The sequence below is a fragment of the Bombus flavifrons genome, chromosome 7, assembly GCF_040668555.2.
Source record: "Bombus flavifrons isolate JBK064 chromosome 7, iyBomFlav1_principal, whole genome shotgun sequence".
Classification (NCBI taxonomy): Eukaryota; Metazoa; Arthropoda; class Insecta; order Hymenoptera; family Apidae; genus Bombus; species Bombus flavifrons.
Window position 1 is genome coordinate 4,500,244 of NC_138448.1, and position 15,972 is coordinate 4,516,215.

The following is a 15,972-nucleotide window of genomic DNA, read 5'->3' on the forward strand; positions in this document are numbered from 1 at the left end:
TCTTTTTCTCGACAATCTGGCAGATACAAAGCGCATGTAGTTGTTCGAGCCGAACACGTAAGTACAACTCTCCATCGACTTATACACTCGACAGACGCGCCCAAAGGGAAGCGAATTTGCATACAGAGAGCGCAATGAATTCACGACTTTGCGACTGCGACACAAAAGCTTCTCTTGTCCTGTCGAAGAACGTGAGCGCAAATTTCGTCTACTCTTGCTTGCTCCTTTGCGTATAAATACGAAGTTAAAGATCATTAGACACATTAATTTCAACTATATGAGCTTTAGCCCTTGCCAATGAAGGTTACACATGAAAAATATGCGATTGAAAAAGTTTAGGATCCTTAAATGTTGAAACAGATTTACAATTTTCTCGAATTCTGTTTGAATAAATGAGATTTAATACGAGAAAAGTAATGATTCCATTATTTGAAAATTCTATTATTCGTTTCATTAGGATTTCGTTTTTCATGTTTGCTGAAATCTTCAATTTCACTTGTAAGCTTGTAACACTTGCTTGAGGGAATTAATCGTTAAAAGAATTGTTTTCTTTTATTTGTTTCAAATTTTTTGAATTATCATTATCTTCAAATTTCTTAAGTGTCACTACGAGTTTTTCTTTGCTCTCTAAGACTTTTTAAGATGCTATAAGATCCTTACTCTTTTTTAATTTGGTCATAATGCATGTTTTTGCTAGGTGTAAGTTAATATTCAAGAGTTTGGAGGTACTCTTGTTCTTACTGTGTTATGAGTATCAATCTCGTGGCGTATGTTTTAAGTCCAACTTTGTACACAAAGCACGTCTTTCATGTTTGAGAGCAACACTTTGAGCTTTTGAGTAATTCACGCAGGAATGACGCACTGTGTGTACTATAAATAAATTTTTTGATGCTAGTGTTACTTAGCTCGGGTGGAAATATCAAACACGACGTTTCTATATTAATCTTCGCTCTGACAAATAGATCGTTATGCTCTCTTATTTACGAATCTATTATTCAAATTAAGAGAGAATATATACGTACAGTATGGTAAAAGATATAAGTTCATGTATTGAAATTTATTTAATTTTATCAAATTAAATACAATGATATAATAATAATAACGATAACCTTCCTGTTAGTTAAGTAACAACGTCATGAATAGTTTCTCTGGACGATTTGTGGCATCGACTTTTTCGGATCGCCTGCTATTAAAAATATTTAGATTGTTAAGTATTCCAAATTTTTATTTAGATGTTTAATAAATTATAATTCTAAACATGTTAACGAAACGAACCTTAAAGATTTCGTGAAATTCATTCGATAATACAATGTAGATTAGCGAGAAAATAGTGGGGTACGTCTTGGCCATGAAATAGAGTCCCTCTCTCTTGTCGTCCGTGCAGCACGATGCCTTAGGCAGTAAGAAATTGATCGCTCTAGCCAGTCGATATGGCGTTCGTATCAACAGGAAAGCGACTCCGATAACCACTGAAAAGATTTGTTTTTACTTTTAAATATGTGACAAAAATTAATTTACGATTAATCAGACACTGTAATTTCAATCTTTCGTCTCTCACAATTTTTACATTGACTTATAGAATTATAACCTGACACCCAATTTACTGACCTAACATAATATAGTGCTTTAGCTTCTTCATTCTCCACCAACCCTCGATTTTTCTCAATATATACAATTCGTAAATAATCAGAGAGCCTAAAGCAATTGATGCGATCAACGGCATAGTGATAAACATGAACGTGAAACACACGTAAATATCCGCCATATCCTCTTCAAAAAAGTCATATATATGGAGCCCAATAGCAAGTGAAATAATACACGAACACCAAATCAACAGAATACCTTTAATAGCATTTTTTTTCTTTAATACCACGTGTCCAAAATAGACGTGCTCTTGAAAGATACTAATATACAACATGAATACCAAAACCGAAAATGTGATAATAGAAACATCAAAGCTGATCATCAGCACGTAATCCATGTTTAATTTCATGTTTATGTCGAAGAACCATTTAAGTACCTCTTCCAGTGGCTCGATTAATATCACCATGTTTGAACATGCAAAGCTTATGATGTAAAAATTCGGAGACGTTCTCGTGGACGATTTAGAAACGATCGCTAGTATAATTAAAAAATTTAGACTGGTTCCCAGAATTAATAATATCAGATTTATCAGTCGTGCGTCAGATAGCGGGATACTTAGAGTGATGACATTGATTTTCGTGGGGCTTCCCCTTGGTGACTTCGTGGTCATAACAGGAATTACTTCCACGTTTACAAAATGCGACAAATTTGGTGTTTCCATTTATTCCGTCGTTCGGCGTTTGTACGTGAAACTTGCTTGAAACTGAAGGCTTAACTTGGCTTTGTTAAAATTTGATCAACGTCATTACGTGCCTGTTAAGAAATGACGGGATTTTTCGAGTTTCATCACTCGCGAGTTGTTCGAACACGATGTTTGGAGGATGAAATCAACGGGTATGCGTCTATTCACGAGTCGAGTTAACACTGAAGAACAGGAAGAACAGTAGATAGAGGTCTTGTTTTTAATATTTTTCACGTCCACTCCCACTTGGGAATTTACTATTCAGAGACAACATGGGAGAGCTGCTGTGGATTGACCATGAGGTTGGTTGACACGCGATATTCTCATTTTATTAAGTGCTCCTTGTTTCTGAGGTGAAATTAAACATGGTATTATTACCGTTTAGTGTCCACTGTGAATTGTGGTATAGTTTATTTTATAACTTTTGATATATTCAAATTTTCACACTGACTTCCAGAAATCTGATATATTCAGTTTTCTTATATCCACTTGTATCACGCGAAGATTCGTGACCAGAAATTGCCACATAGTCGCAATTTATTCAGTTATCCTGGTAACATTATATATATTTCTTGAATATTCTTCGAATTACTCGTATTACACGAAGATTCGTATAACGTGGTCGAAAATTAGAGTCAGCGATGATCCTCGTATAACACAGTTCTTCAGTTGCATGGTTTTTAGAAAGCTCCTTCTTCTTCTTATTTTTCAGCTTCACTTTCAATACATAAGAGTAGGTATTATTCCTTGCTGTTGACTTGCGTGCTGAATGGTATACAATCTGAGAGCTAGAATTTTATGCTCTTTTGAAAGCCATTAAGTTGCTAGCGTATAGTGCTCGTGTAACAGGATCTTAATAAAACGCTACGTGTTTTACTATTATACAAAATGGAAATTTACAAAAAATCGAATTCGTCTGTTTAACTTCTAACTGATTCGTACCACGGTATATATCGTCGCGATATTGATCGAAGTGTGGTTTCTGAAAAGTCTAGCGCTCATCGCATGCTACGAATTAAAATCGAGTAATTTCTAGAAAATGAAATTAATTCGTTTAACTTTAAAATGTTCATTTCTCGGTATGTTTCGTTAAAATATCGATCGGTGTATCATCGAGTCGGCTTTGTCCATTGCGTTCTAGCGTTCATCGCGCGGAATATACCGCGGCGGAACCCTTGACCCTGACACCGCGACTGGAGGAGATTCGTTCTCCTGCCAGTAACGACTCGACAACCAGTGACGAAAATAGTTCTGCACGAGTAAATCATGTCTCGTCCGACACATTTATCCGTTGAGAGAAAGAGAATCGTACAGCCGAACAGAACGGGACAGAGAAAATATAACCTCGCATTCGACTGCATATTGCAATAAGAGATGTCTTTAGAAGAGAAGAGAGTCGATGCTGTCTCTCATTGTTGGCAAATGGCCATGTGTGCAATATCGGTGAATATTTGGCCCTGATGGATTTGTCGTCGAATTTGTACGCGAAGAACATTCGCGACGATCTTTCCTTCGAAAGTGGGACGATTTGACTGTTTCACCTATTGTATGTTAACAATGGATGCATTTTCGCGAGGAAAGGAGAGTTCGCGGGATGCTCAGGCTCTTCTTGAATCGCGACTCGTGAAAGGATACGTCGAACTCAAGGTCGGAAGATACGCGAGAGAAGGGAGTTAGGTAAATGCTAATCTTTTCTTGCGTTACGTTTATAACCAGGTGTAAATTATAGGATATCGTTAGGAATGTTTATTTTCTAGCATAAAAATTATAGTAGCTGCAGCGTAAGGAGAAATACCTCATTGCCTTTTTTTTATCAAGTAAGTACCCCGCACTTTGCGAATTACTTTTTTTGTAGACGTACTTAGGGTACGTTTTATGTTATACTCTGAAGTATAATATATAGCATTTAAACCTTTCCTACTTCGATCATCGAGTGCTTATTACATCTTCTCTTGTAGTTTTCCTGTATTTTTGTCAGCCTTTTCTGTCAATAATTAAGTATGATAGAAGTAAAGAATTTTTTTCTCAAATTTCCATAAATGCGTAAGTATCCAGGATGTAGTAACAACTTCGTATTTACTTCAAAGGAGATCGTTTTAACCTCACTTCGTCTTTTCGAAATCAAACACCAACCATTTCGACGTCGATTTTTGGAAGACCCTTCTCACCTTTCCGCTTCACGCCAGAAAACGCTCGAACCTTCCCTCGATAGTCGGCGATTACAGAATCTTTCATGGTCGTTTCGTAAATTACGAATTTCGTGTTGGCGTTCTTGTGTTCACGATGCCTGGCCTCTCGCGCGTTTCGCACTTTCATCCTTGGACCAGGTGTGTGGTTCAGTTTTGTGGGTTCCTCCATGTTTTTTTTCTCTTTGCTTTCGTCTGGTTGGATCGGGTTAGGGGCCAAATAAGTGCAGTGGCAGGGCCAGGGCCAGGGCCACAACCGGTTCGTTGGTTGGCCATCATTACGACGTAACTCAAGCGACCTCGCGGAGCCTTCGGACAGCACGATAATCAGGAGGCTGTGTATTATCATCACGAACGTCAGCATTCTTTCGTATTATCATCGTCAGGTTTATAAAAGCGTAGTACGTTACGGTCAGCGTTGAATTTAGCCTGAATTTTGTTGTCTGTGTGTGTTTGTATAGTCAAAACTGGGTGTCGCCTTTGTATTAGCATTCGATGCATGTTTTTTCTTTTGATTGTAGATAATAAACAACGGTGAGCGTGCAAATAGGGAAAGTCCTTATTTTAAATTTACATTAACTTAGTTGGTAATTATTACTTGCACGAAACAAAAATTTGAAAGTATATCTCTACTCAGAGTGCTTCAAAATGTAAAAAATGTAACGTGTTTCATAATAGAATTAAATGAATTTATATGTACCTGTTTCCCTATTTATAAGTACACCATTATACATTTATCAATATCATGTAGGTTTTTAAATAAAATCTAGCGTTTTTTTTTCGGGAAGGATGTTCTAAAGATCGAGTCCAATTTGCTGGATCTTATTTTTGCTTTTTATTTTTTCACTGTTTCGTGTAGGAAGGAAAGTAGTATAAGAATACAGAAAATTGTATGGTACTGCGGAAGAATAACCTGGTATTTAGAAACTAGCTCTATTCTTTTTTTGTGAATGATCAACTGGAAGATACAGGCTAGCTTGGTCTACGTTCTCGAACAATAGAATGAAATGTATATTACCTAATAATGACACTCAGGGTAACATTAATCGAACTAAAATACGTTGATGTATTCTTCAGTTAATTAAAAGATGCAATACTTGGCTTAATTAAATATTATGTCAGAATAATAACTAACAGAATATAACAGAATAATAACAGAAAAATAACTAAATAACCAAATCCTCGCGAACGTATTAAAAATCAGTGTTCGTTGTTGTTTTTACAAGTTTCGTAATTTATAGAATGAGAATATAAGCTCATTTTCACTAAGTAGGTTTAATCGTAGCTTGATTGCGGTCTTTACTCAAACATCACGCACGCTCGAAGCTACTTATTCCACCTGTTTGACCTGTTTCGTGCAAAGTTAATCTATGCGATGCTGAATTATTGCGTGCACGATGATATACCGAATGCAATATCACTTAGTACTTTTCATGTCAATCATTTAGTTGTCACGCATTTGCTTGTCTTGTGGCGTATCAATATCTAATTTCAACTAATTCGCTTTCAAAACGACAAAAAGCGAATTTGGAAATTTAATATATCAATTATGATAATATAGTAATACATATGATCCTAAGAATATCAATTACCGATAAGACACGTTAACGGAATGAATCAATCATCTGATTCGCTCTATTTTATATAAGATAAATTAAGATATCGAATTGAAAATTCAAAACTTTTTCCACTAAAAATAAAAATTCTTAGCAAAGAAATTTAAGGATGAAAATTTGCATGTGCATCATTGTCAGTATGTACATAAACAAAGTATCCCACAATTACATCCTAATTCGACCCAAATACAGAAAATCGTCCGAATTATCGTTATGGTCCAACGATGCTAGAGTTGAAGATTGAAATAAATAAAAAGTCTCAATCTCTTTTATCAAACATATTTATCAAATTATATCAAATGTACAATACATATTTCTCTGTACATACTCTACACATTTTGCCTAAAATTTTAATTTCCCTACAACCTGGTACAAGAAAGTCGTAGAGCGTTGAAATTTCCTAAAAACACCGTAGAATGCTAAGAACCGCCATAAGACGATCCAGTGTCACAAAGTATCAACATTGTCTCGCGAATGAAATTGTTTATCCGTGCTAGAGGAATGCGAGGCTTGCGTTAGTCGCGAGCGCAAAACGTTTCTATGCATTCGATATCACAAAAGAAAGATCGATCGCGAGTGGACCGCGTCACCGCAACTTCATGCTGATGCGACCACTTTGTCGCCGCTTGGTCCTCTTGTCAGAAGAGCTCGTAATATTTTACGCGTGACCGGTTCGGCGAGTTTTTCCCGAGGATCGCAATCGCGATGCGCAACTGGCCAACATTCGATACTCGGAGCACAGGTGCACCGTCAAAAAATTCGCGCGAGCGCACCCCCTTGAAAACGCGCGTAATCCCGCGAGACACGATATGTCCCACAAGAAAAGACAGAGCTTATGCCATCTCTGGCTGTGTCCTACAGACACCTCTTTGCTATTCTCTTTTAGCCCACTGTTTTTGTATTGGGATACGTGTTTGCGTTAGATTTATTATCCCTTGAGAAATCGAAGGGGTTGAAGCTTAATAATAGCGATGTAGAATACTTCTTATCGTTTTATAGGTATTCTTTTGTATTAGATAATTATGTTGTGATGTAGAGATGAAGAATAATGAGGCAATTAATAGAAGAAATGATTAATTATCGTTGCTACATAATTTTAGCAACAATTGTGACAAATATGATAATTTAGTGGTTGAAGTTTTTTCGTTTGATGCAAATGAACTTATCTTGAAGGTTGTAGTAGGAAAATAAATTTATAGAGATTTATATTATTAATATTTGTATTATTTTTATGCGTAAAGTAGTTTACTAGTAAGTAAACAAATGTACGTATTGATTATTTTAAAGTTAAGCGCTTTAAGTGTATAAAAATAAAAGCGAAAGTATCTGCAAAATGAAATCTATGTGTATAGATTAGCATTATTATATAGGATTATTGTGAAGACACCTTATGTAATAGAATTATGTATTTTAATAATCTAGCAATTCTGAAACCGCAAGAACCACAAGAAAGCGGCTATAGATATTGTCTGCTATTTTTCTCGGAACGTCAATTATTACCTGAGCTGAGATTAGCAAGTTTCGTAGACAGAAAAACGTTACTTCTAATAAAAGAACATCTGTAGATAAAATTATAGTAATCGACGCTTTCGAACGTAAACTCGTACAGAAGCGTCACAAAGGCTAAAAGATTAGAGCTGGAGCCTGCTAATTCATGGTCGTATAGAAAGGAAAATCTCATGATTGATGCTTCTATATAGCTTACGTTACTTAATTAAATACGTAAAAATAAAAAAGTATTTCGTCCCTCCATTTAGTTTTTCAATTGTAATGTATTTATTTTAAAATAAAAATGTGGACATTAAAAGGTAATTTATCCCATATTTATTATAAAAAAAATTTAGTGACGAACATCGTGTTAGCAGAAATAAGGTAAAAATCAATAACAAACATTGAGTCTATATTTGTTACGGATGATTTACGTTTCTTCGCTGGAAGATCAAACTCTTCCAGTTTTATCGGAATGAAAACATTTTTTAATCTTACCCTTTAATGGAACCATCGATACGGCCCTGAAACGTGATGAATGCTCGAAAACTTTTTAGCTTACAAACCACTCAATGTGTTATCGGCGGGGAACGTTTCGGAGGCGTGCTCATATAAGTGGAAAATCCTTAAATCCCCGAGGCGAAAAATGGCTCCACCAAACCTGGAATTACCACGTCGATCACCTTTCCTGAACGAAGGGTTAAAATCTTACTTGATGCATTGAAATTCTTCTCGGTGAATGTACAATAATATATACACTATAATCGAGTATCTCCGATACGAAACGAAAGCTTTCGGATAGAAATGTAGCCTTCCGTTAATGTTTCAATAAAAGACTGTTTCATTAATTGATGTTCTGATAATCGTGGTTTTACAGCAAAAGATTGTTATCTATTATTTATTTATTTGGTATTTATCATTTTCTTTTCTTATATTTTATTAAATAAAAATATATGTATTCTAATTATTGCGATCCTTCTGTGGAACAAATATATTCATAATGACTTATTTCACTGATTTTCATTCTCTCCATTTCATCGGAGGAACGCCGCGAATTTTAAGCTCCTTACCTCCGATTTTCACACTTCGCTATCTTCTTTCTCTGCTTCTGTCATTTCCATTTTATATTCATTCGTTGCGAAGCATTCGACCGATCTCAGTCCGAATTACTTACACATCTTAATCGTGTTTTCATGCCACTGGTTGACAATGTACCGAAAGCGAGGTTCGATATTAAGTTTCTGATGGTTTCTCTTTACGTAAGGAGAAAATAACATATTCCTAAGTTCATTCTCGTTTATATTCCCTTTTATGGGCTCATATTTCGTTACTCAAATCAAGCTATGCTTTTCTTCTCTTATTCGTTCATTACTTAATTCATTAATTGACGAAAGCTGTATGGAATTATATAGAATTGAAATTAATCAGGAAAGTCCATATTTAATATTTTAATTCATAATAATTTAATTAATTAGACTGGAGATTTAAACAGGCAATTAATAAGTAAGAAATTGGTTTCTAAAGAATAATGTCCGCGAAATTTTTAATCTACTGTATATTAACACATTGCTTTACACAAAAGATTCTCTAATATGATGGATATACGTGAATTCAGTGCTAGTTAGAATCTAATTAATTTTACTTCCCATCATCGTTTTCAAATAATTATTAATTCCAAAATAAATTCAACTAACCATCTTACAAAATGATAAACAATAATCTTCTTCAAATATATTAAACATTTTCAATTAAGATTTAGGATAAATTTTTAATACTCGTTATTAAGGAAGGAAACGGTCTCTCACAGAACTTCTTTCGACTACATTTTTCTTACAATTTTACCCTTTCATCTTTTCATATTTCGGTCGCTTTTTCGTCCTATTCTTTAATTCAAGGCAGAATACACCTCGAAAAAGCATAGAAAATACTCTTCTTCAAATATATTTTAACAATTTTAATTAGAACTCAAACTAAACTCTTAACGCTCAATACCAAGATAAAAAATAACCTTCTACAGAATCTCTTTCAACTACGCTTGCATAAAAATTTCATTTTTTCATCTTCTTACCTTCCAATCGTATCCAAGAAATCTCGCTTTTACCCTGATAACGAATGGAAGCTTCTCCTACCTTTTTCTCAATTCAAACCAAGCTGTATCAACCATCTTAAGAAATGATAGATAATAAATTTTCTCCAACATATTACTACAATTTCGGTATCCAATTAATGCTCGACGAATGAAAACTGGGACAACTTTTTGAGTCAATTACCCACCAACTACTATAGAAAGCATTATACTTTTGATGAGTATTTTATATATCTTTTAATATTATGCGCATTTTTCGCAAAATTGCACTTTCAAATTTCTTACAATATAAATGTCTAAAAATCCGCAGTATAGTTACTGTTAGAATTGTTCTTTTATCTTCGGTCTTGAGAGTAAAAAGCGTTTATCTCAGGCTTTTCGTTTTATCGTAACAGAATAAAACATTCAACGCTCAACTCTCTCGTGTCTACAATTACCTGGCCTTCGCTGCAGGAACGATTAAGATTCCAAATAAATTTTTAACACTCAGCATCAAAAAAGAGAATGACCTTCCACAGAGCATGCATTCCAACTCTCTTAAAATTTCGCTTTTTCATTCTCGAACCGCGTCCAAGAATCCTCGCTCTTACGCCGACGGCCAGCAGGCGCTAAATTTTTTTTCCATTTCGTCAACGATTCTCCTCTCAGTGAGAAGCATTGCCAACTTTCTTCTTGCGTCTTCGTGTAATTGTTTACGCTCGTGTCGAGCGGCTGCGGTTTGCGATATCGCGAAAGAAGAAATACCATCTACGGCCGCGGAACTCCGCATTGCGGCGAAACGCGATGATGCTGACGCGTATAAATTCGTCAGTGTCCGTGTTCGCCATATCTTCGACCAGGAAATACGATTTTTCATTTAATTCCTCGTCGTGCTCGTGATAACGATCCGCGCGCGCAGCGCGTGTTTTAATTATGCTCGAAAATTTCGTGTACGCGAACCACGCGTAAAATTGGAACTCTGCATATGACGATGAACAAGCTTCGTGTTGATATAACCTGGTATTATTCATCGGTAGGGTCGATCGAGCAAAAGGTCTTTTAGTGCGACGTTGAATAAATGAGGTTGATGGAGGACCATGGCTTTGGAAGTGTCGCTGTTGGTAATGGACTTGCAACGACTGATAATTGTGAAAGTGATATGATAGTCGATGAGTCATGTAGATGTGGCTGATGGCTTTGGGAGGTAGAAATTATGCAACTTTCAGTTAGGAACACTTTTACGAGTATTCATTTAAAAGTCACGCTAAATCGAAAATGATGTGGTAATTGATGATTAAATTTGCATCGGTGAATTTGAAAATATGCGATAAATTATCAAGTAGGTGTTGTGTATTGTTCATAGGAAAAAGTTCGATTTCTATATAAATACAACAATTTGGACTTTTTTATTTTTCGTTATTAACATTATATCATTTAGGTAAAATAATTTGCAGGGCATTAACGCAAAGATAAATTAATTCTGTCCTCAAGTAGAGTAATCATTATCTTTTCAGTGATTGAATCGGTACCTTAAGTTATTGTAATTTGCATATTAAACGAAATATACAGGAGCATCCTTTGAAACCAAGTAGCATAAATGACTTTCGTCTAAGGATGGCTGTTTTAACAACTGTAGGTAGTAGATAGTTCGAAGAACAGTAAACGTAGCTATTAATGAACTTTATGACTACGTTGTCAGGGGTTATACCAGTAGCAAGTATGTACTATAGCCCGTTTATATAGCAAAGTAATTTTATTTTCATGGCTGTAGCAGCGTGAGATTCTAGTATCATTATACTGATAGTAGCAATTTGTAATAACTCTGCATTATTACGTAGATACATGTAAATAACGTTACACGCCTAATGTCCATCGAAATATTGATTTACTTAAGTATGGACTAACATAGATTTAACTAGAATTTAGTATGCATATACAATAAAAATTACATGGCGTATTATGGGATATACGTTTCTTAAAATTGCTAGTAATTATATTTGAGTTTAATATGATATTAAACTTGAGTAATGTAATACTTTCGCAATGTTTTGATAATACTGTAATAGATAAATTATATTACAAAAGTATTCTTTCATGTACCTGTATAGCGAAGCAAAACACATTTCTATGAAATTTATGTTTAATATTCTCTAAACATTCACAATTTCGGCAATTCAAGATATATAAATTTTTACGTAAAAAAATTTTATAAATTCCAAATAGGTGATTTCTTAATAGTCCATAGTTTCTATTATATCGTCGTTTTTTATTGCAAAAAGCTATGAATTTTACACGGGAGATAAATCAGTTTTTCATTGACAGGACCAATGATTAGCAGAAGCTAGCAATTTCTCAGTTTTCTTTCGAACGAGTTACGGCGTCGCGACGCCTCCCGCGGTCGATTCTTCGCGGGCGTCAACTCGTGCGTCGAAACGGAAATAACCTCGCGATAGCAGTCCGCGTTTATGCCATAACGTACGATCTCCCCTTCTGTCGTTTCCGTTTTTCGCTCGGTCCCCTCTGATTTCTTCCTTTCTTTTCCTCCTTTCGGCCATCGCGACGTCGTCTTCAGGCAGATTTTGCGAGAAAATACGATAATCGTTCCCGGTACCGTATACAGACTCCGGAAGCGGCCTCGGCGCTTCTTTTTAAACTACTTGATTTTCTATGAGAATCTTAGAGTCGCCAAAAATGGAATGGTGTTAAACGCTGTTGGCAGTATTGCTTTTTTAGCTTCAGGTAATTGTAATTCTTCCGTGTTGTGGTTTATCTTTTTTGTTGAGAAAAGTTGTGTTCTTTTATTGTATCTTTTGGAATCTTGAAATTATAGAAAGAAAAGAAAATGTCAGACAATCTTCGCGGATATTAAAAATGGAATAAATCTAAAACATAGGTATGCGTGAAACAATAAAATTTGAAATAATTGTCAATATGATAATTACTATACTGAACACTGCGTGTTCTGGGTATGGGGAATAAAAATTTAGAAAAGACAGTTGGAAGTATTACAAAAGTTCACCACGATGAAATGTCAATTCTTGCCCGAGAAAGATAAATATTTCTCGACATCGGATGTGTATGTTTTGCGTTCAGTCTGATTGCAGAAACTTACCCATTATACCGTTAGAGTCGCTGTGAGTCCCGTAGAAATCTTGAAAAAGCAGCTAATGTAAGCGAAGAAACGAAAAGAAACTCGGCTATCGTGTAGATGGCGGTCGTCTATAAATACGGTTGCGTACATTGTCATTCAGAACGAGGAAGGCTCGTTATGTCGGTACGCATAACACGTACAAGATAGTTTTGGAAGGAAAATAATGCGCCGGAGGTGGTAGGAAGGCTTAAACTTTTCGAATTTCCGAGGTTCTCAATCAAGGAATTGAAAATTTTTGTCCAACATAAATCACAAACTGGTGTTGTAATAATAAAAAAAGAGGTTGCTATAGTATTTAATAAAAGAGAAGTTAAAGCAGTGCAATTGTATATTAAAGCAGATTGGGTGTTCCAATAGTTAATAATACGTACAATAATCCCGATCGGACTAATTATGTTTAATTGTATTTTGAGGGATTTTAAGATACATTTGATGTTATGGTAAACGTAATATATGATAATAACGATAATATAATATATAATTATTAATGTATAAAAAAATGTTAAAAATAATTCATCTTCGTTACACGGAAAATAATTTCATTCCACGTTTTTGATTATTACCTTCATGAAAAAATGTTATTTCATGATATTAATATTCATTCATATTGTTAAGTATATTTATAATAAATGTTTACTGTAACGCATTAATTTTCTTTTCGACTTTTAAGGAAATCGAATAACATTACTTCTCGTCCTCCGGTATGGTCTAGTGGCTAGGATACCTGGCTCTCACCCAGGAGGCTCGGGTTCGATTCCCGGTACCGGAATTTAATTTTTTTTGTTTAGTTTTTACGCATAGATACATCTTCTTGCGATATAATATATCACTGAGATAACATTCATACGGGTCTAATTTTTGCGAAAAAATCAGGCGTCAGTATTAAACGTTAGTTGTTTCTGTACCAAATTCAGTATCATTTCAATAAAATAAGATTCCGTATGGCTTTTGCCATTTCTGAAGAACAAAGTGTTTGAAGGTTTTTCTTAAATTTGCAAAATCTGTTGCATAGTGGATGGAAATGATTTTAAGCGTATTGATATGCATGCCACGATGCCTCGCTATGATAACGCAATCTGAAATTAAATCTGAGACTCACAATGGTTAGTTTGGGAACGGAAAATTGATGAACGCGAATTTCAAAGCTCCGTGTCGCTCCGATACTGTTCACGCTTGATTAGTGAAAACGTGAAAAGCTTCTGAAGGAGTCTTGGTTAAGAGGTGTTGTGTAATACCATTTAATCGAATCTGAAGAAGACAGGAGTGCTCTATCTGTAGTTCTCATCTGTGTATTGTAGTTCTTGTCTGCTTATGACTTGTTGTCTCAATAACGTTCCTGTCTCTTTCTACATTGCATCTGTTTACTGATCCTGTTTTAATTAAGCACGGAGTTTTTACTAATTTTGTACACAAAGTACGTAAATCATATGTAATTATAACTATAGATAAATACCGTTTATATCAAAGAGATTCAAATATGTGGATTTTTATTCCTAGAGAATTTCAATTTCATCTTTTGATATATACAAAATAATATTTATATTTTTATGTATCAATATAATCAAACGGAAAATGGTACACGCTAATAACTTCTAACTGAAATTGCATTTCCAATACACGTAGCTTAATGCTTATAATACTTGTATGAATCCATATTTTCAACCAGAAAATACATCACACTAATAGGTACTATCATATTTTTTTCTAATTTTTCCACTCAATTTCATCTCACACACAATTTTACCTACATCTTTTCGTTCTCGTATAATTGCAAAATCTCTTCAGCTTACTAAAACGTAATGAGTTTGCAACCTCAGAATTATACAAATTCATACCATAATCCCGCCAATCTCCACCCTCCACTTCGATGCAAAACGTTCAACCACTCGTTATCGCTGGAACTGGATTCTTCATCAGCAACGATAAGCACGAACAACGAATAAAAGAGCCGGTAGGCTGGTGTATGAACGCGTAATCGCTTGATTGACCTGAATCTCTCTCGTGTGAATCCAGTCCGATTTCCTGCGATTCAACTTCTTTCTCTCTCCCTCTGTTGAAGAAACGACCCTCTAAAAACTTGGCTGTACAGAAACGTAACGCGTATCGAGTTGCCTACGTTAGCGTGGGTCCCCTTGACAAGCGAAAAATATCGTGGTCGCATTGTTACCGAACCCTGAAAGCGACCACGAAGACAGCGACGCCAGCTTTAGCACTCGAGCACGTACTCGCTCCAACCACTTTTCTTGGCTCCTCGAAATTAACGCCGACCACTCAGCCGGTACCATTTAGCGTGTCGGGCTATGCCAGTCCGGCCATACTCTTTCTGCGTCCTACACCTTCCTTCCTGCGCCACCGATAGGTATATCATCTTTTCCCAGCACAATCGTTTTCTTCTCTCTGTAATTTTCCTTTCGGCGCGTGAAAAAATGTGCCTTTCCGTTCTCGTTGCAAGTGAATGATGGAAAGGGTGGCTTGGAAGGGGTCTAAGTTTCTTCGTATTTAGCTTTGCATTACTTGTGATCCTTTATTTTTTATAACGTCTTTGATATACCTTTTCTTCTTCTTTAATTCTCCTTTTTACACGAGGAAGAATGCTTATATGCATGTACATATATTTAGCTTTGGATTATTCGTAGCCTTTTCTTTGTTACATCGTATTCACTATCATTGTTTTACTTTCCCTTAATCTCTTTTTCTATATATGGCAAACGTATTTTTTGCTGCTCGTTCGTGGAATTTCGGAATAATTGTGTAATCTTTCGTTTGTATCACTTTTAAAATGTACCTAGCACGATGATCGAAGGAGATGACTTGAGAGATAAAATTCTTTTTAGAGATGTTTATCTTGATGATTGCGGGTTCTAGAAGTCGTTAGCTAGATGGTTATCTCTTTTTCAAGGGTAGATTAACTTTATGATTAGCGTTTGTAGTAATGGATATTCTTCTTACAAATTGGCTTAACAATATTTTTTGCGAGCTGTTGAAGTGCTTTAACTTAGTTCAGCGGGATATATCGTAATAGGATTTCATGTAAAAAGAGCAACCTTCTCTTCTTACTTTTAATTTAAGACTCCTGTTCTTTGTTGCTGACATCGAGCATATGGTTGTTGAAGAAACTGGAAATTTTTTATTGAGTTAAT

General features: G+C 35.3%; 1 protein-coding gene and 1 non-coding gene across 2 annotated transcripts; one reads left to right on the plus strand and one right to left on the minus strand.

The window, feature by feature from the left end:
- Positions 1 to 1,056: 1,056 nt before the first annotated feature.
- LOC138181825 (melanocortin receptor 4) lies at positions 1,057 to 2,496 on the minus strand. The gene is made up of 3 exons (XM_069117111.1): positions 1,609 to 2,496; positions 1,276 to 1,469; positions 1,057 to 1,183 (listed from the first exon to the last, which is right to left on the minus strand). Exons 1-3 carry the CDS (start codon positions 2,303 to 2,305, stop codon positions 1,121 to 1,123), a joined length of 954 nt encoding a protein of 317 aa, XP_068973212.1. The 5' UTR covers positions 2,306 to 2,496; the 3' UTR covers positions 1,057 to 1,120.
- Positions 2,497 to 13,529: 11,033 nt separating this feature from the next.
- On the plus strand, positions 13,530 to 13,601 carry TRNAE-CUC (transfer RNA glutamic acid (anticodon CUC)). The gene has a single exon. It is a non-coding gene; the product is annotated as a tRNA-Glu (tRNA).
- Positions 13,602 to 15,972: the final 2,371 nt, after the last annotated feature.

Bases quoted from the DNA above. Each gene is read 5' to 3' on its own strand.
- LOC138181825 (XM_069117111.1), bottom strand. From the start codon at position 2,305: ATGGAAACACCAAATTTGTCGCATTTTGTAAACGTGGAAGTAATTCCT. The intron at 1,470-1,608 runs GTCAGTAAATTG...AAATCTTTTCAG, and splicing joins AAAGCACTATATTATGTTAG to TGGTTATCGGAGTCGCTTTC. The intron at 1,184-1,275 runs GTTCGTTTCGTT...TTTTAATAGCAG, and splicing joins AATTTCACGAAATCTTTAAG to GCGATCCGAAAAAGTCGATG.